The 24,686-nt window shown below is 41.1% G+C and overlaps 2 protein-coding genes across 2 annotated transcripts; both read left to right on the top strand.

The window, feature by feature from the left end:
* Positions 1-202: 202 nt before the first annotated feature.
* Positions 203-6,704, top strand: LOC141765547 (G1/S-specific cyclin-D1-like). Its single transcript, XM_074631601.1, has 5 exons — positions 203-735; positions 2,247-2,462; positions 2,937-3,096; positions 3,934-4,082; positions 4,205-6,704. The coding sequence occupies exons 1-5, from the start codon at positions 532-534 to the stop codon at positions 4,367-4,369; spliced, it is 894 nt and encodes a 297-aa protein (XP_074487702.1). The 5' UTR covers positions 203-531; the 3' UTR covers positions 4,370-6,704.
* Positions 6,705-11,907: 5,203 nt separating this feature from the next.
* Positions 11,908-24,564, top strand: LOC141765548 (C-signal-like). Its single transcript, XM_074631602.1, has 7 exons — positions 11,908-12,323; positions 16,122-16,176; positions 17,370-17,566; positions 19,216-19,273; positions 19,428-19,546; positions 21,381-21,491; positions 22,671-24,564. Exons 1-7 carry the CDS (start codon positions 12,177-12,179, stop codon positions 22,782-22,784), a joined length of 801 nt encoding a protein of 266 aa, XP_074487703.1. The 5' UTR covers positions 11,908-12,176; the 3' UTR covers positions 22,785-24,564.
* The last annotated feature ends 122 nt before the right edge of the window (positions 24,565-24,686 follow it).

Below are 24,686 nucleotides of genomic sequence, written 5' to 3'. Positions count from 1 at the left end.
ATCTACATGGTTAGATATCACTAAAGAAATAAATGGAAATGTGGGTATTTTTGTTTTTTCACCTTTTAAATATGGTGTATTGGTGTGATTGACGATTGCTGAAAATGGAAAATGTTGTGCTCTTTTATTTTGACATTTTTTGGCCGGATGCGTCGTCACTTTATGCTAATAGTGGTGACGCGGTCCGCTGATAAAGCAGCGCAGCAGGTAAACGGTCTCCACATGGCCGGAGGAATAGCTGCTGCTCTGCTCTGCTTTTGTCCTCTGAGTCTGTCTGCTGCAACAAAAGAAAGTTACTGAAAGGAAAAGGAACAAACTGACACAACGGGGACAAACAAGAAACAATTAATTAACTACATTTAACTCATATAACAGTTCATACTGGTAACTCCAGCTGGTCATATTCTCCAGAGAGTACAGAAGATCATTTAGTCATCAACATGTGGAGAGGCTCATGAGCTGTTGTTGTTGTCTTCTAAATCGAAGCTAGTTTAAAGGTTTGGTCACCACAGAGACACTAAGGCGGACTGAATGGATCCTCAGTTGTTGTGCTGTGAGTTGGACCGGCCGGCCGTCCGGAGGGCCTACCGGGACGCCAACCTGTTGAATGACCGGGTGCTGAGCGCTCTGCTGCGGGCTGAGGACAAGTACCTGCCCGCTGCCAACTACTTCAAATGCGTCCAGAGAGAGATCGCTCCGTACATGAGGAGGATAGTGGCCACCTGGATGCTGGAGGTGAGTTAAAGTCAATATCATGTTGTACAAAGAGAACCACGTTAACTTCCTCTGCTTATCTGTGAAGTTGTTGCTGCTGCTGGTACCAGCAGCTCTTTGTGTGAGTCACTGAGAGCTGCTGCTGAAGCTAACTTCCAACCTAACTTTGCTATCAAATCCCGACTGTAGGAGTTATGTTAGTGTGCATCCAGACTGCTCACTAGCACCACTACTGGAAAAAGGGGAATTGAAGGTTTATGCATCATTTTTAAAGGTGAAAGAAATCGAACTGAAGTTGTACCTTTAACTTTCCTCCTCTCAGGCTACCTGATGCAGCCTCGTTGATAAACAAGCTGCATTTTGGTATTTTCAGTGGTTTTCAATGGAGTAACGTTAACGTACTAGAGTTGCTATCAAATACATAATAAATGCATAATAATAAGTTCACCATGGGCATGACACTGCATGGTCCATAATGTAGATATATAATGTATATATATTGTGTAGAGCGCTGTCGGATGTTAATCAGCCTACTTTACGTTAATGGAGTTGAAAGTAGTCTTTAACAAACACCTCCTTTACGTTACTTTGTTACTATTATGAACTGTGTCCATGGGCTCACATGCCAGCTGAACTGAATTGAGTTGAATTAAAATTCAAATCCACGGAGGGTTCAAATAATAGATTATAGTTAAACGACATTTCTGAAGCTGTTAGAGCACGCGATGCCTTTGTGTTGGGGGGGCTGAACGTGAGGAACTTCTCCAGTTGTACCTCTATTAAGGCTCCATGTCCTACAGTAAGGATCTGTATATCAGACAGTACAGGGACACCTACTGTACATCAGGGAGCATAACCATTTTTTTTGATTGCAGTCTTATTGCTTGAAGCTGTTCAACCTAGTAGTAGATGTTAGTGGTGTAATGACTAAAGCATTCCACTGAGGATAAGTGAGGTTTCTGGTGCTTTCTTCATGGGCTACTTTTTTTTAATGTTGCAATTGCTTCCCACTACTGAAAAAGAAATGCATCCTCCTGTTACCTTTTTAGTATGGCCATATCAACAAGAAATACATCTGTACATACAAACTGGAATATATATAATTATATTTGCCCCTTACCTGTTTTTTGCTGAAAGGTTGAAAACAAGAAAAAAGCAACAGATCGTCATATTAGTGAAGCTGCCACCAGCAATGTTTGATTTGAGTTGGTAATGACTTAAATTGTTAATTGTATTAATGAAATTGTTCTGGTTATTTAGTTAGTAAAACATTTTTCTGTACATTTTATGATTTTCTTATTGTCATGACATAAATGACTAAACTCTGCCATGCTCTGCCCAGTTGACATCAAACAACAATATCCATCTGAGAATAGCTAAAAATAATTAATGTTAAATGAATAAAGCAGTGGGATTATTCCTTATTTCATGGGCTAGTTGGGGATTTATATATTATTATTATTATTTTTATTATAATGACATTGACGAAGAAACTGTATTTAATGGTATTGTTGTCTGGTTTGTGTGTGCAGGTGTGTGAGGAGCAGAAATGTGAGGAGGAGGTTTTCCCTCTGGCTATGAACTACATGGACCGCTTCCTGTCAGTGGAACCCACCAAGAAGAGCCACCTGCAGTTACTGGGAGCTGCCTGCATGTTCCTGGCATCCAAACTGAAGGAAACGATCCCTCTCACTGCAGAGAAACTGTGCATCTACACCGACAACTCCATCGCACCTACTCAGCTGCTGGTAGGTCGCCACGCTTTGTCTTCATGGGGATGAGGGCTGAAACGATTCTTTGAGAAACTCAAATAATTTTATTTCTACAAATAATAGATGCAAATTCTTTGCATGAAGGCTTCGTTATTTTTTCCGTCCATGTGTCTGCATGCTTTTGTTCAGATCACAATATCTCAGCAGCTACTGGCCAGATTGGTATGGATTTTATGCTCCCTAGAGGAGGATTTCTAATAGTTTTCTTTTCACAATGACTAAGTATCTTGAAAAAAAATGAAGTTCACTGTGGACATTCATGGTCCCCAGATGAAGATTCCTAATGGTTTTGATGACCCCCCTGACCTTTACTGCTGTGCCACCTTAAAGCCCAAAATCCCCACAAGTAGACAAAAAGCACTCCATCCCCATCTTTGTTAATCCCTGCATCTGTCTGCTAGGATCACACTTGAACCTGTCCTTCTGTCCCCTCTCTCTCTGCCCACACAGCAAATGGAGCTGCTGGTTTTGAACAAGCTGAAGTGGGACCTGGCTTCAGTGACCCCTCTTGACTTCATTGACCACTTCCTGTCTCAGCTGCCTGTCAGGAGAGACAACCGGCCCATACTCAGGAAGCACGCTCAGACCTTTGTGGCTCTGTGTGCCACAGGTATGCATGGGACTACATTACCTACATGACTTGTGTTTTTATTTAAAGCTGCAGTAGGAAAGATTTGAGCAAATATGATTTAAAAAAAAAACAACAAAAAAACTTATTTTTTATAAAGCAGTCGCTGTATCATGTCAGTAGTACATGAAACAAGTAACCTGAAAAAAATCATGTGCCTCTGTGCCTCCGGTGCTCCTAACGGCATGTGCAAAATTTCACAGACCGGAGAAAAACAACCAGTCAGAGCTGATCTGAGGTCTGCTGTCCAGCTGCCGTCTATGAGAGCCGGCTGTCAATCACTCGCGAACTCCGACCAAATGGTCAAACTAGGCAGTGCTGATCAAATATGAATCAATATTATGTTACTGTAATGTCTAGTTCTCTCTTCAAATGTTTTCAGAATCATCTTGTAGTGCACGGTTTAGCTGTAAAATGAGAAAGTTTGTGACGCCGCCGCCATTGTGAAATCTGGTGAAGGAACGCCAAGTTCCGGTCACATGACCGGAGCACAGCCAATAGGAACGCTCTCTCAAAATGACCTGTGATTAGTCAAAGTCTCCCGTCACGGTTTCGATTTTTTTAAAGCTTGAAAACAGAGCCATGAGGAGGAGCAGAAGTCTAGTGATCTCTCAGAACACTTGAATTACAATATACTGAAAGGTTATTGTGGAATTTTTTCCCAAAGATGCCAAAAATATAGTGCCTACTGAAGCTTTAAATAAACATCTTTGACTCTTGAATTTTTAATATTTTGGTTCTTATTTGGTTCTCTTTATTGTCACTCGCTATTTTAAAATGTGCCATATTAACATGAAGTTCCATTATGATGCTTTGCAGATGTAAAATTTATCGCCAGCCCTCCATCCATGGTAGCAGCAGGCAGCATGGTGGCAGCAGTGGAGGGCCTACAGATGAGAATGGTGGGCAATGCCACGATGTCTCAGAAACTGACTGAACAGCTGGCACAGACCATCAGGAGTGACCCGGTGGGTACATCTGTCCGGGACATGATTAGCACACATGCTCTGACACTCACTGAACGAAGATCACTGACACTCACTGAACTAACCTGAACTCTGTCTCTCTCTCTCTCTCTCTCTCTCTTCAGGACTGTCTCCGGGCGTGTCAGGAGCAAATCGAGTCGCTGCTTGAAACCAGTCTCAGACAGGCACAGCAACCGCAACACTCGGCTGCTACCATGGAAACTAAGAACATCAGTGAGGAGCAGGACCTCTCAACTACACCCACAGATGTCCGGGACATAAACATCTGATGAGTGCTGCCAGTCATGCTGCTGGATAGAAAAGAGAAGCAGGTTGAACTGATGGAAGTGGATGGTCATCTTTTTGACAAACACAAAAACACACACGTGGCTAAGTTTCCCATGATGTGGTGTGTATTTTGGGACGTTCACAAGAAACTGGACTCAACGGCGTATCGGAACTGTTCATATGAAGTCCAGTATACACTGTGGTGGGGACCAGAAGGAGATGCGGACACCATCACGTCCAGAACATTGACGACCGTAATACTGGAATTCAGCTAATGCTGAAGGAATGGCTGAGAGAGTAATGTCTGTTAAAGTGTGGGTAACGGCTAAGAACACACCAAAGGGTTGTTTCAAGGCCCAGAAGGCCCGTCTGAACCCACGCCTCCTCTCACATTCAAACTGTGTAGCCTCAGAGACAGAGACTAATTGGTGCGTTTAGACGTTCCTGGGCCTGTATTTATCAAAAGTTTGATTTACACAAGAAGGTAGAAGAGTCATTTTCTGAAAGTAAACTATAAGAGATTTATCAAGCAACCCATTTCTACTGACGGTGAAGTGTTAGAGAAGCTCTTTAGTGATCAAATGGAAACACAACGTGGTGTAACATCCTATTAAATGTGCATTTGGAGATTTACTAGGGTGCGGCAGCGGGAAACAAGCCCATTCTGTGTTATACGTTTTCCTTCACATTCCATGTGATATATATTACCTATACTGCATTATACAGTCATTTTAAAACATGTCTTTTGAAGGTGTGTGTCCTTGGCCAATTTAAGAGACCTGTCTTTATTTAAAAATTTTTTAAAGGTACTGTTTGTAACTTCTTACACGTATAAATCAGTGCGGGTCGGTGTCCCATGCGCGCTCGCGTGTGGCTACGCTGTTCCAACACAAACTACACAGAAGCGCCAAAACCGCAAAGTTCTATCTAGTGAAGAGCGTCTTGCAAAACAGTGTAAACCCTTCCTGCTTCAGCCTCCCGACCGCGGTCACCGGGGTTGCGGTGTCTCCCCTGTTCCTTCTGAACGCTGTCGGGAGGCTGAAGCAGGAAAACAGTATCAGCATTGATTCATGGAGAGACCTTGTCTGGTCAGCTAACATTACTGCCAAGCAGCTGAAATATAGAGTGATATTGTGGTTTTAGCTGACGTGTGTCGTCTCACTGTTTTGAGCGATGCTCGTTCATGTCTATGTAGAGCGAGCAACAGGACGCTGACTTCCGTTGACTTAACGGCCACAGGTGTCGCTGTTAACATGCAATTTCTGTTTGATAAACACGAGCGCTGGCCAACATGTGAAGTAAGAAGTTGATTACTAGTGCTGTAATGGACAACCAAACGGTTAAAAAAAAAAAAAAACAGTTTGACACAGTTTACAGTATGAGCTGCAATGTTTGCTTCAAGTCATGATTGCCAACTGCCAAAAAAAATGAACAATGGTATCCACATAACATCATCAGTAATTATCAGTGAGGTTGAGGGTGCTGATCTGAGACGGTATTTGGCTAATAAATTATACCATATGGAAGCCGTCATAAGATGGGATCACTCGGCACAAAGAGAAACGTGTTGTAAACTGCCAAACTGAAACCACTGTTCTAATGTGATGCCGTGTAGTGCCCGTCTTCCACCACTAGAGGGAAGTCAGTTATTTGGGATGCAGTAGCCACCACATATCATTCTCAGTTTTGGATTGTATCATCTGATCAAGAGCAAGGATCTCTGACGTGACTTTCATTAGGCTTGGGCCACACGTCACATTGCATTTCCTGTGCACATCAGAAGCAAAAAAAGGCACAGTAACTGTCTAAAGCGTTACAAGGGATTATACGTGGGAAGACTGTAATGATAGAAGAAGCGTTTTGCTCTCCACCTCAAAGAAATGTTGAATAATGCGACGCTATTTCCTACCTTCACCTGGGTGTTATTCTCTCTGGTTATTTGATCTAATAATGAACTATTTGTCAGTTTTTCAACCGCACAGCAAGTCTTTCTGTTCTCTGGGGAAAAAGGGATAAAGCTGTACTCATTTTGTAAAGTAAGATATCAGGTGTACTACTTTATTTATTATTTCATATCACCTGACTTTACAGCTAAAATCTTCTCTATTACCATTACCAGCAATGGTCCTTGAAGGTACTGATATTTAGCTTCTTAAATAGAGGAGCCACAACAAACTGATGTACCTACAGTACATAGTGGTATGATGAACTTTTTTTTTTTTTTTTCGGGTATTGCCCTCATGACATAAGCTTGTATCAGGTTAAGCCCCATTTTGGTGCTTTTTGTGTGTTGGGACGGAATGATGAAGATGAATTAAAGGAAATCTGATAACACTCTTAAAGCCTGTTGGTGATGTTTGTTTAGGCTAATTTCAAATGAAATCCAAACAGTGCATCAGTGTCTCTATTGGCTGAACGAACCCATCGGCTCGGTCAAAGTTGAACAAGGGTGAACTCTGACCTGTGAGGCATATCTGACGCCGTTATCAGCAGGACCAGTATCTTCTGAAGAATGTTACAAATCACTGTTAATCATTATCTAGCAATGCTGTGATCAAGGTAGGGTTAGTGGTCAAAGTCTGACAGTTTTTTTTTTACTCATCCATCCACTCTGACGTTCCCCTTCTGCAGAGTTAGTTATTCTTTAACAATGTCACGCTATTTCCTCCTTTACCATCAAGCAAGAGTCATGATTCCCACGTCACTTTGTTACTTCAACCTTAACATCATTGTTGGACTTTTTAAAAGAAGGGCTGCTTTTGATCTCATAGAGTCTTCATCAGACCAGAAATAATAAAAAACACACTGATTACATCTGGAACTTTATATAGAAAATACACCGGAAGTTTCTTCCATCACATGATGAAATGACCAACAAAGAAAGCAACAACACTATTACAACGACATGAAGGTATTATCATAGAAATAAAATAATAACCATAACAATCATATCATGCAGTATGATGCAGTCCCATCAATAGCTACAATTAACATGGTGACATGGTGTATGTGGTGACTTGTGAAATGACAGTTCTGGATCACTGCATACTATACAATGACTTTTTAAAAACTTTTCAACATACTATACTACGACCTTTCTTTTCCACATACTATACTATGACTTTTTTCGACATGCTATGCTATGACTTTTTTTTCCTACAAACTATACTATGACTTTTTATAAAAAAATTTGGACATACAGTACTATACTATGACTTTTTTTTTTTTTCGACATACTATACTACGACTTTTTTTTCTTTTGTTGGACTTTTTAAAATAAGAGCTGGTTTTGACCTCATAGAGTCTTCATCAGACCAGAAATAATAAAAACACACTGATTACACCTGGTACTTTATATAGAAAATACACCGGAAGTTTCTTCCATCACATGATGAAATGACAAACAAAGAAAGCAACAAGAACACTATTACAACGACATGAAGGTATTAATATCATAGAAATAAAATAATACCCATAGCAATCATATCATACAGTACGATACAGTCCCATCAATAGCTACAATTTAAAATGTTGGGCTATAATTTGTGTCTTTGTTCAGACCCTGATAGTAGACCGCTGTTTTAGTTCATGAGGCCAGTGCCCTCCGCAACCCTGAACACACAGACTTTGCTCCTTATTTTCAGAAAAATATGGGCAGTGAAATCAATGATTTTACAAGGTTTGTTCTTAACTAAAGATGAAGAGTTTATGTCTCATCTATCTGGAGTTTTGTAGTAGTAAATAAATGTGATTTATTGGACTTTTATTGTGAAGTCAAAGTAGTGTAACATACTATAGATGAATAAAATAACTCTGACATGGTGTATGTGGTGACTGGTGAAATGACAGTTCTGAACCACTGCAGTTATCTGGGACATAAGTCAAACTGTCAGACACCTGCATGTCATTGTCATCAAGAACTGTCATTTCCTAAGTGATTTATTAATCAATATATTGATTATAAACCACAGAATCACGCAGACTGAAGGCTGGAACACCTTTTTTTGTATTGAGTTGTTGTTGTTATGTTGTTGTTATGTAGGGGCTAATGTGCTGGTAAAGTGTTGGTCATTGATGTGAAATAAACCTCAGCAGTGCGATGCGGCATCCTGTCGGGGTTTATTTCACAACAGTGACGCACTAGCTGTTCATTATCCCGCTTATTACACGGCCACTTACTTAAGAAATCTACCAGAGTCCGACATCAGAGCTGCGTCCATAGCAACGGTCTGTTATGTGGGGGTAGTTGGCCACAAAAGTTAAAACATTATCGCAAGTGCAATTTTACAGGATTTTTTTAGGAAAGAAACAAAGCAAAAGGCGTCATATGGAAGCATTTTTCCAATATTCAAATTTACAGAAAGAGACAAGAGCAAGCTGATATATGCGATGCCAAGATGATTTGAACAGCCTTAAAGCTATGATAAAATGAAAAAAAAACAGACAGAAGCAGTATATGGACACACCAGCTGTCTTTGCACTGAATGTTAATGTTGAAACGAGTTGGATGGCTGAAAATAATGACATCATGATTAGACACACTAGTGGCATCATGCCTCTAAGGATAGAAAAAGTGTGTTGGTCGGTCGGCCCACCGCTTTGGACCAGACTGAAATATCTCAACAACTTTTGGGTGGATTGACTTGACATTTTTGACAGACATTCATGGTCCCCAGATGATGAATCATACTGACTGTGTGCTACACACATTATATATATTATTTCTATACTGTGTGTGTTTAGTGATAACTATCCAATGTTAGCATTAAGCTAGATGGTGAATTTTACCTTCTAAACATCCGCATAATAACATGGTCACTGTGAGCATGTTAGCAGGTTGTATATATCTGAAAGCAGCCTCACAGAGCCACTAGCATGGCTGTTAGACTCCTAATCTTTTAGAATAGTATTTATCATTTCTAGTATATACAGGAACAGAAAACTCATCCATATTTTCCAGTAAATCAGAGATATGAGGAAGTTTGAGGTTCCACCACTCTTGTTATTAGAAATGATGTATATCAAAGGTGACATGCTCCAAAAAATCCCTCCGGGGGCACCCGCTTCGAATGTCATGTCAGTCGATTGAATGGCCGTTAACAGCAGTTATCAGTGTCATAGATGTGGGTTTAGAAGAGACCTGCCGACGCTGACCTGTAGTGGTAGTAGCAAAGTAGTAAGGAAGTCAGGTGATGACTTGATGACGCTGTTCTTGGCCCGCGTGAAACCAAAAGCCAACGTTGATTTTACCGTACATTTGTTACATAACTTACTTACTTATTATTAATAATAATAATAATAATAATACATTTTATTTATGGGTGTCTTTCAAAACACTCAAGGTCACCTTACAAGGCAGAGTTAAAAATAGATAACAATGTAACAATAAATAATAAAATTAACAAAACAAATTTACAGTGTATAAAATGTACAGAAGATTCGTGGGACCAGATGGATAATGATCAAAGTGAATATGCCAGTTTAAAGAGGTGTGCTTTGAGATGAGATTTGAAAGTGGAGAGAGAGTCAAGCAGGGCGGGTGGCGCAGTGAGGTGGATAGAAGAAGAAGGCCTGAGAGTGCGGATGGGTGTGTTGATATGCAGGAGTTCAGAGAGGTACCGGGGAGCGAGGTTATGGATGGCCTTAAAAGTCCATACAAGAAAAAGTGAGATTTTCATGTTTTTATGATAAAATAGGTTTAAGTCCTATATAAATACTGTGAAAGTATCGAAACGCTCTATCCACAGAGAAATACACACAGCCCGTATTCAGAAACTCTTCATTTGAAACAAGCTGTCAGAATTTTTGACCATTTGTGATGTCACAAATATACAATATTTTGACCATTACTAAGATTTAAACATAAACAATCTAAATGTGTCCCAGTTTATTCCTGGTTTCAGTGAATGTGAATAACATCTACTGACAGGAAGTACACATGAACCAAAGCTGTTGCCTAGCAACACAATTCTGTTGCAATTCCATTGCAATTCCGTCGAAATGTGCTAAAACGGAGCGTTTAAGACAGAGGGTAAATACAGGCATATTCAGGCAGACAGTATGAGGAAAATAAAGTGTTTTTTTAACATTACAGCATGTAAACATGTTCTAGTAGAAACACAAAATTCAAGTATGAACCTGAAAATGAGCATAATATGGGACCTTTAAAAGGTGAGGAACAGAATCTTGAAATCAATGGGGTATTTAACCGGGAGCCAATGAAGATGCTGAAGAACAGGAGTGATGTGATTAATGGAGGGGGGTTCTGGTGATGATGCGAGCAGCAGAGTTCTGGACCAGTTGAAGTTTATGAATGGTCTTGAGAGGGAGACCAAAGAGAAGGGCGTTACAGTAATCAATGCGGGATGTAACCAGGGTGTGAACGAGAATAGCGGTACTGTTGGGTGTGAGGGACGGACAAAGGCGATTCATGTTACGTAGATGGAAATATGCAAACCGAGTGACATTATTGATGTGAGTTTGGACTGATAGTGTGCTGTCGAGGACGACACCCAGACTCTTAACCTGAGGGGAGGGATAAATTGAGGAGTTGTCGATGGTAATGGAAAAACCGCCATGTCTTGTCAAGGTGGATTTGGTGCCAATGAGGGGAACCTATCACTATTTAATTTGAGAAAGTTGCAGGAGAACCAGGATTTGATTTCTTGAAGGCAAGACTTAACTAACACCAAGCTATCTAAGTTACGTAACAAGCGTAGCCTACTTATTTGAACCCAAACCACGATCTTTACCTAAACCTAACCAAGTAGTTTTGTTGCCTAAAGCTTTTGTGTTTCAATTCACAACTTTAAGTTTCACTTTCACAACGTGGTAGGTTGCGGTTTGGCCCGTCTAAAGTATTAGAATGGTCGTGATTACCACTGATAATGCCCATTCAATCAGCTGATAACATTTGAAGTGGGTGCCAGAGGAGCACAATGGGGCACAGTTCAGAACCATAAACCATGAATCTATGAAAATAATGATAAGTGCAGCTTTAAATGCATTTAATTACAAATAAATTGAACTTAATTGAAATAATACAAGTAAATTACAGCCTGCTTAACTGCTCAAATAATAGTCACTTTAGATGCAACTCTGTCTCTGATCTAGTTCAAAACTAAATTTCAACAACCAGCCATTTAGATTGACAAGATGGCATCTGTTTGCTCTGTTGGCTTATTGTGAGAGCCTTCAGCACATTCTTTCTGTCTGTCTGTTTGTCTGTCTGTCTGTCCTGTTCGACAGGAAGAGGCAGAATTCTTCCGTTTCTGGCAGTGTGGTAACCTTATGTTTCTGCAGCTGCGGTTAACCACACACTGTCCACATATTCTCTGCTTGACATCATCACAGATTAAATAATTCTCTCTGGAAGAATGATTACATGGTAAACGGTATCTTGCTCACCTTGAATTACCACATTTTTAAACGTTGCTTAACTAAACAGGCACTGTCAAAAGGCAGAGCAAATATCACACTATGAAAGAGGCAAGAGAAGGTTGGCAGTTTATTGGTGTGAATACATCTTTATTGACAGTCAGACAGACACCAGTGCTGGAGTCTCAGAAGTCATCACAAGGAGCTAGTGCCGGTTGGCTGATAAGAAGACCGGATTTATAATGGGAAGTAAGGCAAAGGCGGTCCAAAGTGCAATAGGTGACAAAGTACACACATGTATACACAAGGGTGGGAGGCTTACTCCTGCCTCCTTGTGCAGCACACACCTACATCATCAGCATGACGCACACACTGTGTGAGAGAGTAGTAGTAGTCAGACAGCTTCTGTGGTGTGACAGTTGATCAGCAAACATGTCAGGGAAACTGGAAGGCAACATTTTGGTGACTGGGACCAACAGAGGCATTGGTTTGGAGCTGGTCAAACAGCTGGCAGAGGGGACAAGAGTGGAGGCTCACATCTATGCCGGCTGCAGGGCGCCTGAGGGAACCAGGGCTGAGGTGAGATAGTTACACATAAATACTTGTCATAGTTCTCTAATGCACTACTAAAAAACACCCACACACATGCTGCTACAAACAGAAGAGCGTTAAAACTGATTGATGGCTTCTCTGTGAGGTATGGATCCTGGACCCACGCACATGAGCAAGACTTTTTAACACACCCAAACGTCTAATGACCATAATCTGTCTCTACAGGGTTGTAGGGATTGTTCATCAATGAGAGTGACTAAAAAAATAACTTGTTCAAGTGCTATGAGATAATTTTTCACTTAACATTTTTCACATTTACTTCAAAATTGTATCATATTAAATTCTACTTACACAAAGTTCTGTTTGTTTCGACAGTTATTGAAAGGTGAGAGATATATTAATTTTGTTTCAGCAATTTGTGAAAACTAATTTTATGGCTGCACCTTCTGTCAAACTGAAATTATTCTAGATGTTTTATGCATCATCACATATGTTTTCCCCAAAAAGCAGCCAGGGAAGTTTCTAATTCCCACAAACTCTAACGTAGCACTCGCAAGCTCTATTATTAGTCCAATCAGGGCGTTACCTGTTTTAGTAAGATCATGGAGCTAATTATTTTTGAACAAATATTCTATACTATTTATTATGAGGGGCCATACAAGACTTTCATTATTTATATATCTCCTTTCTAGTCTTCCGACCACTCAAAGCGCTTTACACTACATGTCAGCATTCACCCATTCACACACACATTCACACACTGATGGCAGACGTTGCCATGCAAGGTGCCAACCTGCCCATCAGGATCTAATCTAAATACTCATTCACACACCGATGGCTCAGCCTTCGGGAATAATTTGGGGTTCAGTATCTTGCCCAAGGACACTTTGATACATGGACAGGAGGAGCCGGGGATCGAATCGCGGGGTCCTCTTCACGGAGTCCGCCATGTTGCTCCACCATGTTTCTACAGTAGCCCAAAACAGACAAACCAAACTCTGTTAACTTTTAACCCGGAGTCGATAACATTACTCGCTCTCGTCGCTGCTGCTCTCTCTCTCTCTTGCTTCACAACTCACTTCCCTTGTACACACACTCTAAGCACTCTGATCTTACAACAACTACCTCTAGAGAGGGCCATATGCGTTTTTGCGTCGGCCACTGTAGCTCTCCAACACCCTCACACGGCAGAGGCTTCAGTTGGTTGCTTTCTTCTTACCTCACCGCTAGATAACGCCAGATACTACACACTGGACCTTTAACCAAGTGCTTTGAGTTACATAACCATAAAAAAATAATCATGATTAGTTGCCATGAGCGGATATTGTAGGGAGCAACAAGTCCTCTAAATTAAATGGACGCCGGTTCATCGGCCAGTTCCTTCCAAACCACTGCAAAGCATTTTTGTAAAGTAAAAACAATGTGTGATGTGACAACACTAAGGTTAACATTTGATTAGGTTTAGGGAAACATCAAAATTAGTTAAGGTTACAGAAACATTGTTATGGGGTACTCGTTGAAATGACTGATGCTGTCGTTCTGTCTCATTGGGAAATACTAAATACACAGTCAGTCAACATTTTGTTGATACATCCAGTACGAACATTTGGTGACTTTGCGCTTTATTAGTAACATTTGCCTGAAAATGAATTTCCTGCTGCATATTAGTTGTAAATAAACGTATAATAAACCTAAAGATTAGGAGACTGGGTTTCTCCTGCAAGCCTAAAGTTTGTATGCACACTGATAATTCAACAATATATATACAGTATATATGGTGAAATCCATAAATGATGAACTAGAAAGTGCTTTGAACAAAGTGTTGAATTGGTCACAAATGCTATCCTTCATATAACAAACTAAAATCATTGTGTTTGGACCAATACATCTGTTAAAGGGGGAGCCAAATCTGAATCTCAGGAATGTCCCTGTTGAGCAAGTTAAGAGACTAAACTTGAGGGTGTAACCTTGGACAGTATCGCGGTCTGAGCATATTGAAAGGACTGTGAATAACAATGAGAGATGGTCTCTCAGTGATTGGGTGGTTCTTCAAAATATTATCACCAAATGTAAGTCAACAAGATGTCATGTCATTTATTTTATTATATCTTATCAACTGTTGAAAGGTTTGGTCGAGCGTTACCACGACTCACATTTACATATCGTCACCTTGGAATTATAAGGTTCTTTCTGACATTTTGGTCCAAATTGAGTTACTCACATATGTGACATCTTATTAACATTATATGAGGTGTTTTTTAGTTGTATGCATTTTTGGACTTTTTATAGAAAACAAAAAGGTTCTATCTTTTTTTTTTCCTCCGAATATCCAGCAACACGTGTCAATTTCCACTCCTTCTTCTTCTTGTTTACCGGTTAAACTGGTTTAAGGGACTCTATGTAAGAATCAGAAATTGCTTGTTAACAGCGACACCTGTGGCTGTTAAGTCAACTAAAGTCAGCGTCCTGTTGCTTGCGCTCGCTCTACATAGACATGAACGAGCATCGATCAAAACAGTGAGGCGACACACATCATCTAAAACCACAATATCACTCTATATTTCACCTACTTGGCAGTAATGTTAGCTGACCAGACGAAGGTCTATCCATGAATCAATGCTGCTACTGTGTTGTCCTGCTTCAGACTCCCGTCTTCTGCAGTGTGTGTAGTGTGCGCGCATGCACGTGAGAGGTGGAGCGAGTGAGAACGAGTGCGGTGAGTGAAGGCAAGCAGGCAGGCAGAGGAGCAGAGCAGCATCGACTCCGGACCTGGAGACCAAAGCTACGGTCTCCCCTGTGTCTTCTGACCGTGATCGGGGGGCTGGAGCAGAAAGAGTTAACACTGTTTTGCAAGACGGGCTTCACTAGATATAACTTTGCGGTTTTGGTGCTTCCGTGTAGTTTGTGTTGGAACAGCGTAGCCACACGCGAGTTTGCATGGGACACCGACTCGATTTATACGTGTAAGAAGTTACAAACAGTACCTTTAAAGTTCAGTTAAATTCTTATGCAGCTTAATTAACGATCATGAGCCTTCCTTCCACATCATTTCATATGCTTTTTCTATGTCAAAACCATTGCAATTACTGACTCTTTATTTGCCTGGGCCTTTCTTATTTCAATCTCTAGCCTTATTACAGAGTCTATGTTGTTCCTTCCTTTCTTAAAAAACACTGATAACTTGCAAGCATTCCTCTCTTCTCACGCTCACATGATAACCTTTCTGTTATCATCCTCTCCATTATCTTGCATAGAGTGTATTTGATGTGAGTGCTATTGGCTTGTAGCTAGTGGGTTTAGACGGATACTTGCCAGGTTTTCTTATCGGGATCACTACTACTTCTTTCCATGCATGTGGTAACCTTCCCTCCCCCCATATTCTGTTGTAAAGGCGCAGCAGCTTTCGAGAACACTCCTTCCCCTAGAAGCTTTAGCATAACATAAGGCCCTGTTCAGACCTGGCATTAACATGCGTCCTGAGTGATCTGAACACAAGTGGACAGCTCTAAGTACGTCTGTTCACACCTGGCATTAGAATGCGCCTCCACATGCGTCTCGAGTGGCCACACATAAATAAACACGTAGTAAACACACGGCTAATACAGCAGATGTCGTGATGTAATATTACAGGAATGTCAGTAGTCATATCCTACATATTCGTGAATTCAGGTAGATTTTATTAACATTTGCAAAAAAAAAAAAAAAAATTGCAAAAGTTTATGTCTGTTCTGTTTTTATTGTCAGGGACCAAATCATTGTAAATGTTGTGTTTGGACTTACTCTCTCTGTCTGTCTCTGTCTATCCATTCTTGCTGTTCCCTTCAGGCCCTGAGAGACCTCGCCACTCAATATCCTGGAAAGATCACTCTAATCAAACTAGGTAATATCTGTGTACATACACTTACATAACTGATTTATTACAAAGCACAGTGATGTCGTTGAGAAAAAAAAACTTGTTCTTGCTCTCGATTTAATAATTTGTATGCACAGACTCAATGACAACTTTCTTCTGTGTAATTTCAATGGAACCTTAGCTGCCGTTACCACAGGGGATAGATCCTGTGAGACTTTCTATTTCCACAGACTACTTACTGACATAGAAGAGAGACTGATGCATTCACACCTTTTCAACAGCTGGCTACAATGCATCTCTAACAAGGTGGTTTGAACAATCGGAATTCAATCTGTCTTGAATGCTTCTTGGCTGATTTTACGCTTAGCTTTCTGCTGGGATTCACCCGAAACACATGAAGTGACTAAGACCCCATTGGGACTTTGTTGGTTCGTGTGTCTTGGGCAGATCGGATTGCTATCTAATCTGAAAAAATGTAAGTAAATGCATCCAAGAAGCATTCAATATGGATTGTAATCTGATTGCTCAAAAGTGGCAAATCCCCATCAAATCTGCAGAGAAACATGAAGGAGTTGAACAACAGAAAAAAGACCATTGTGTACTGTAGGCTAATTGCTAATTCAATTAGACAGTGTAACCAAATACAGTTACGTCGACATCCAGTCTGTGGTTGTGGTCCTTGTAGTCCAGATGGTATGTTCTACAGAGTGAACATGAAGCACTGTGTGTTCACTTCTCAGCAGCAATCCCTCTGAGTAGTCAAGCCCGTGTTTACCCAGCATAACAGCACACCTTCTGTAAACTAGCCTTTGTGATTGCACGACTCAACAACCTAACATCAGGCCTCGTGCAATAACATTTCTTATCCTAAACCTCCTACTTTTTCTGTGAGGTTTGGTCATACTTAGTCCTGGAGGTGCGCATTCATGAGATTTCACCATTAGCATAGGCTAATCGATACCCCTTAAACTGCCATATGAGGCTACATTTGTGGGCAAGTTTCATATAACAATGTTACCAACGAGTAAAAAGAAGAAGTTCACCCCTTAGAGCTGCTGTGGGAAAATCAGTAAACAAGTTCAGTAGTATCAGCGGTGACACCGGAGAAAGCATTAGAGTGCAGCAGCAAAGGACGTGTTATCAGAGCAGCGCTGTACTGAGACTGAAATAAAGAGGGAAGTTGGATGGTAAAACAGACTGTTCATTTTGTATGTCTGCAGACATGTCAGATGAGGACAGCATCTCGGCTGCTGTCCAGGCTGTGACCGAGCAGATCGGGGCCGGTGGGTTGAACCTCCTCATCAACAACGCTGCGATTAACACACCGGAGACACCGGCACCGTTATCTGCCACCGAGAAAGAGGACATGATGAAGGTGTATGAAACCAACGTGGTTGGTCCATTTCTCATTGCAAAGGTTGGTTCGTCTCACTCTCCTCTGTGCTTTTATAGTCCGGTTTATTGCCAAGTATTTCACATGCAAGGAATTTGCGTTGGTGTAGGCCTGTTGGTGCATAGACAAGAAAACATCAATATAGAATAGAAAAAAGTTACAATACAAAATATATATAAAAAATACTATTTAAAATGTAATAAAATGAGAGAGCTAATACCTTGACAACATGGTCTGTAATGAGGACTTTGACAATATGGACTATAACAAGTAACTGGATAATTTGGCAAGATAGCAAAAATGCACATAGCCTATAGGCTCGTAGCATAACACGTCTGACACACGGTACCAAAGATGGAGGTTTGAAGTATTTGAGGTGCTTGTACTTTACTTGAGTACTTCCATGTGAAACTTCTACTCCACATCTCAGAGGTAAATATTGTACTTTCTACTCCACTACATTTGTCTGACAGATTTAGTTACTTTTCAGATCACAGTTTTTCATCCCCTTCCTGTCCAGTGAAAACCACGTATCTCCAGATATGTTGATACTAGGGGTGTAACGATTCATTCAGCTCACGATACGATACAATACGATACAATACGATACGTAAGGGATAATGTACAGCGAGCTGGTCATTGTTGTGAAAGAATCCCCCGACAGGGCGATGCTGCACCCTGACGCGAAGTGGAGGGGTCTCTCATCGCCCTGAAGGGGATTCTTTCACAATGACCCGCTAGCTGTACATTATCAGTAGCAATCAGTAGCAACTTTCATAGGAATGAACGGGGCCCCGTCTCCAACGCTGTATCCAGTTCTCTTAATACATCCATGCTCCTTCCGTAGGCCTTGAACAGAAGCAGGAAGAGGCTGCAGCTTTAGCCCCGGATGTGTTGAGAAAGTCTTCCTCCTTCTGAAGCTAAATAAACTCTTTTAAAAGCCTCTTGGAACAGCTGGAAAATGCATCGTCTTTTTGTTTTTCTGACACCATGAAAAGTTGGCAATCATTCTCACAGAACAGCAACGCTACAAACATATCATGATCTTATATAATATGAGTCATTGCTTTAGCTTAAACTAGCCAAAACTAAAATGCAACATACGCATTAATGCAGCAGCAGTGGAGTATTTTCACAGTGTGGTATTATTACTTCTACTGTAGTGAAGAATTTGAATATGTCTTCCACCACTGGACCTGGATGCGTACAGGTCCTGGAGGGACGGCAGATTGCAGCCAATCACCGTCTCTGCAGAGTGCATGATACGCTGCAGCCTGCCCTTGAGCTTGACAGCAGCGTGCTAGAAGGTGATGGAGGAGGTGAGGATGGACTTTATGATGGCGGTATAGAAGTGCACCATCATTGTTTTAGGCATCATCATGTATCTACATCACTGCTGAGGTTGTAACAGAATATAAAACAATACAAGAAAAAGTAAAAACAAAAGACAGGAACAGATAAGCACATTCAACCGGCTACACCAGAACATCTAAAAGGAATGAGAGAATATACCCAAAATATGAAATAAGTACATGTGTGCATAAAAGTTGATACATACGGTACATAAATTCAATTAGTAAATTCAGATGGTATTAATGCAAGTAGTTTTGTCAGTTACAGCATGAAATACATTGTACTGACATACACACCACATCACCTCTCTCTCTCTTCAGATGTTTCTTCCACTCCTCAAGAGAGCTGCAGAGATGGACTCACCTGATAAAGACAAAGGTAATGAAGTGGAAACAGCTTGAATCAATGTGATTTATACACATAGAAATGGACAAAAATTAGCAATTATTTATATCACATGTTGCAAATTACATTCTTAGTATCATTCCTAATCATCATGATGTAAACCTCTTTGTCTCTCTCTCTGTCTCAGGTGATAAAATGTCGTGCAGGAGGTCGGCCATCATCAACATCTCCACGCTCATCTCATCCATTGAGAAATGTCCAGAAACCTTTGCTATAGCACAGATGTACCCGTATAGGATCAGCAAGGTACTGTTGGCTTACCCAAAATCTAAATATGATATTCGAAATATAAACAATTTAAAATAATAGCACTTTATCCCAACTTGTATTTTTTTTTTTTTTAATCTGGAAGAATTATTTCCGGAACATTAAAGGTGTTAAATGTGAGATTGGGAGCATTTCTGTTGCCTCCGCACAGCTCTCAACATGGCGACGACTGAGCCAGCAAACGGTGCTAACAGCGCTAACAGTGTAAACAACGGCAACAGTGCTGATAGAGCTAACAGTTGGGGGGGGGGGAAACACATGGTATACACTTCCTGTCTCCTACGTGGGCATGGTCATGGCGGTCATAGACGATTGAGAGTCATAAATTCTTGTCGCGACTTGGCCATGACATATGTCAGACTACACGTCGATCCCCTGTTCCGATAATACACACTCTCCCGGCACCGTCGTCTTAATATACGGGCTCACCGGGGCTCAAGCCCCCGGGCCCGACCATGTAAAGGGGCCCACGAGGCTCCGGGGGAAATAATCAAAATATAATTCACAGGGAGAAGCGTAAGCGGGCGCGCAGCGGGATGCTCCATGCGCAAAGACGCAAAGGCGGTGGTGTTTTTTACTCCGACACAAACTAGATTGATCAGCAGATGCGCTGGGAAGGTCCGATGACATCATTCTGCATAATAAATAGCCATGTGCTTCTATTTACAGCTGTGTGCGTCTCTGCTCAGCCGGTCAAATTCACGGCTGTGACGGAACACGTTGTGGAAAGCAAAAAAAAATCAAACATGCTAGACTTTCTGTCGGGACGTCGTGAGGCGTCCCAGACACGGCGTCGGTTGTAATGTGCTATGACACACTACACAAGATAAAACGATTGATTTTTGCACGAGATACTCATTTATCGTTCCCGGTCCCCTACGACGACCGTGTCGGGCTATAATCAGGCTGATATTGTGTAGTCTGAACCGGCCATTAGACACAACAACATGGGAAATATGGTCGGGGTCTAAAAATACCAAAATGACCCTTTAATGAGTTGAAGTGTGCGTGTTCAGAGCCTTTAAAGTAAAGTAAAAAGTAAATCAGTTATGTGGAGTGTCTCACTATATTTATTGAGAGTTTTATATGACTACAGAGACTTGGGATGATCTGGATGACTACCCTTTTTGCAGTAAGGAGTCTGTCCCGGGTACATTACTGCTCTCCATGCACACATCATGTGCACGTCCACTCTCACAGCATTGATTAGTATGCTGATGGCATTCAGCTAGGCTACATATCTTGCTGGCATTAACTTGTAGCACACAGCAGGGAGAGCTAATTACGTGACTGTTGGCTTCCTTCCACTGAAATGTCAGAGTAAACCATGCACACGTGTACCAGCCAGGGCCCTGGAACTGACACACTTAGAAGGAAAGCAGCCATTAATCTTAGGTACACCTGTGTTTGGCAGGTCTATTCTAAAATCCTCATATAATCAGTGACAGGAAGATTTATTATACATTTTACTGTTCAATTATATTTTCTATGAATTTCATCTGCCTACTTGATGGCAAATATACAGTTTTAAGGACTCCAACCTGTCATTCTAAATAGATAAATGAATCAGAAAACCTAATTTAACTGGTGACATTGCTCTCACACAGTTGCACACTTTGTACTTTTTCACTTGTCATTTAAAGTGGTGTTGATTTTGGCGGTTCATGTGGACAAAAGCGGTAGTGTTTCTGGACGACAGACTCCTTTAAGAAGCTCTGCTCCTGGATCCTTACATAAGTTATGCTAAAGAATGATATATTTATTGTTGTTTTTTAACAACAAAGCTTCTGTCCTTTCTGCTGTTGGTCGCCAGGCTGCACTGAACATGCTGACTCGCTGTCAAGCTGAGGACTTCAAGGGACACAACATCCTGGTGACAGCGATCCACCCCGGCTGGGTCCGCACTGAGATGGGAGGAGAAATGGTGAGGCGATGGACAGTTTAGAGAGAAGTACCGCAGACCTTTTAAATACATAAAGCTCATTTCAGCGGGTTTGTATGAACAAAAAAAGCTTGAACCAACTAAGTCTGTTCTCTGCTTCTGATTCCATAATGTGAAGTCGCTTCCTGGTTGAACTAGCCCAGCTCTTTACATGGCAGCTCCCAGTATCAATCAGCGGTGGAAAGTAACTATGTCCGTATTAGACAAATACAAAATGTTGACCTGACCAAAGTATTTTTGGTTTAATAAAAACTAATTCCCATCAGCCTCAGCTGGACTTTGTATTTAGTGTTAACTAGAATGGCACTCGGAGAGCGCAGACCTCCGCTAAGGTGCCCGAATACGATTGCCCCCCCTCTCCGTGGCTCTCTGCAGATACATACACCACCACCACCACACACTGCTAGTGGGACAGAAGTGACGATTGAGAGGGATTATTTTTTGAGTCTATAAATGTTTTTTTTAAAGAAAATTCCTGCATGGTATACCTTGAACTGTTTATACCACATTTTAAGCAAATATTATGTCATATTATATAATATATATACAAATTTTTACTAACAGCAATACCAGATCCAAAGACAAACTATTTTCCCCCAATCTCAAGTTGCAATGTTGTTTTAGAAACAAGAACAAAATTGTCAAATTGCCAAACTATAATTCAACCAATAATAATTATGATGATTTATGTAAATTTTTACAATTGCAGGTAAAAACAAACATTTCATTTTGAGCTTCTCGGCACTTGGTAGTTTCCACTATCCGCCCTCTTCTCTAACAAAGAGAAATGCTCTCCCCTCGTCCTCAAATGATACTAAAATGGAGACTAGAGTGCTCCCTTGTTTTATGAATGAAGCGTCACAGGAGTTGAAGCAGCCGCGCTGTGTGTGTTTGACCAATCAGCGACAGTCATCCCTACAAACCCCACCCTGAAAGTTCCTGCACTTTCAGAAAGTACTACCCCTGAGTTCCTCAAAAGGATCCTAGTCTCTGGGGAAAGTTCCTGCGGTCAAAAAGGGGCTCATGATGCCCCTGTATTTAGGCCCCGCTTCACATGATTCCTAAATAACAGTGAGGCTATGAATAATGCAGCTGTCCCCCCCACATTTCATTTCTATTGACTGTCCTCTTTCCTGTGTTTGTTTGTCTCGTCTCCCCCAGGCTCCTTTGACCACCGAGGACAGCGTGCTGGGCATGCTCAGTGTGATGTCATCACTCAGCAACAAAGATTGTGGGATGCTTCTGAACTGGCAGGGCAACGCAATCCCCTGGTAGAGGTCACCATGGCAACCACCCCGGGGCTGACCACACCAATCATTTTTCTAATAAATATACACCGATCAGCCGTAACGTTAGGACAGCTTGGGCACCCTGACCGGTCTGCGGCTATGCAGCCCCATACACTACAAACTGAGATGCACTGTGTGTTCTGGCACCTTTCTGTCGGAACCAGCATTAACTCTTTCAGCAGTTTGAGCTCCAGTAGCTCTTCTGTTGGATCAGACAACACGGGCCAGCCTTCGCTCCCCACGTGCATCAATGAGCCTCGGGTCTGACCATGTTGCCGGTTCACCGGTTTTCCTTCCTTGGACCACTTTTGGTAGGTCCAGACCACTTTAGACCGGGAACATCCCACAAGAGCTGCAGTTGTGGAGATGCTCTGACCCAGTCCTCTAGCCAGCACTATTTGGTCTTTGTCAAAGTCGCTCACATCCTTACGCTGGCCCATTTTTTTCTGCTTCCAACACAAAGTTCAAAATGTTCACTTGCTGTCTAATATATCCCCCCCACTGCCAGGTGCCATGGTAACGAGATAATCCATGTTCTTCACTTCACCTGTCAGTGGTCTTAATGTTATGGCTGATCGGTGTAAATAACAATAATAATAATATACCTGGGTGATGCTGCCACGGCAACATCCACCTTTGTCTGACATCTGGGAGTTAATGTAGTCTCTAACTTTGATGTAAAAAATACATTAGGAAAAACATCTTAAGTCACATTGTTGAAATTAATTAATTTTAAGTTTTTCTAATTGCAAAATGAAAACTGTACACCTCAAGTTGCACTAAACCTGTGTAGTACATTAAAAGATCAGGTTCAGATTCCAAGTCCATGTTAACACAATACTCACACGGCCACATGTATGTTATTGTATTGAGAGTTATCATTTCTCCTGGCCATGAAGCAACTCTTTCGTAGAGTGACTCCACAATAATGGATAGGGGACAAAATACACAGTTCTCGTTCTGTGTAAAAGATAATATGAGGCTTCAGCAGTCTGAGTTCAACAAATCAAGGGGGTATCTTCCACATTCACAGTTGTTTTAGTCTGAATTTTAGTGTTTCATCACAAAATGTCCTCGCGGAACTGCAGCGGAGGGAAATGTCCTGGTAGTTACACACACGCTTGTTGCCAGGTCACAACACCAGCAATAAACTACACACACTAAGATACTCAGGCCGCTGAAGTCCCATATTAACTCCAACTGAACTTCACCATGTTGCACATTGTGTCCTCTATCTCTTACAGTGTAGTCACTTCACAGTCAGTATGGACAAATAATTCTTTCAACATACATGTGAGACGTGTGCGTATTGCAGCGAGACACCCCAAGCAAAAATATTGTTTTTCATGCACTGGTCAATTTGGAGATTTTGGGCTATTTTACTTCCATAACGTGTCTTCTTTCAGACTAGTGGAAAGAAAACATCCAAAATAGACATTTGGGTGTTTATTTTATTACTTTGTCTATTTGTGTCTGTAGATTTCTCCTTAAATTCACCAATTTGTTCACCACGGAGGCAACTAAGTTTTCTTCTAAAAATTCAAGGTAACAGGGTGAGTAGTTGATATACAAACGATCATTTTGGGGGGTGAAATATTCATTTAAACATTCTAAGAGGAGATACATTATGAAATCTTGAGCTGCATAGGGGTTTAATGGAGCTAAATTTTTTTTTTTTTTTTTATATATCGCCAAAAGTATAAAAGCAATAAAAACAATTATTTTTTTGCAAATACATTTTACTCCTCACTTTACACATTTTGCCTTACTGAACCACCTTTATTGATTTTGTGTGGCATGAACTGTACCATCATATGTTACCTTAAGTAAAAGTAAACTTTCTTTTAAAAATGGTGTCTGTGTGAAATTTCTGCCGATGACAACTTAG

Source organism: Sebastes fasciatus, chromosome 4 (genome assembly GCF_043250625.1).
Source record: "Sebastes fasciatus isolate fSebFas1 chromosome 4, fSebFas1.pri, whole genome shotgun sequence".
In the NCBI taxonomy this organism is placed as follows: domain Eukaryota; kingdom Metazoa; phylum Chordata; class Actinopteri; order Perciformes; family Sebastidae; genus Sebastes; species Sebastes fasciatus.
The sequence above is the reverse complement of the archived record's forward strand: the minus strand, read 5'-3'. Positions and strand labels throughout refer to the sequence as shown.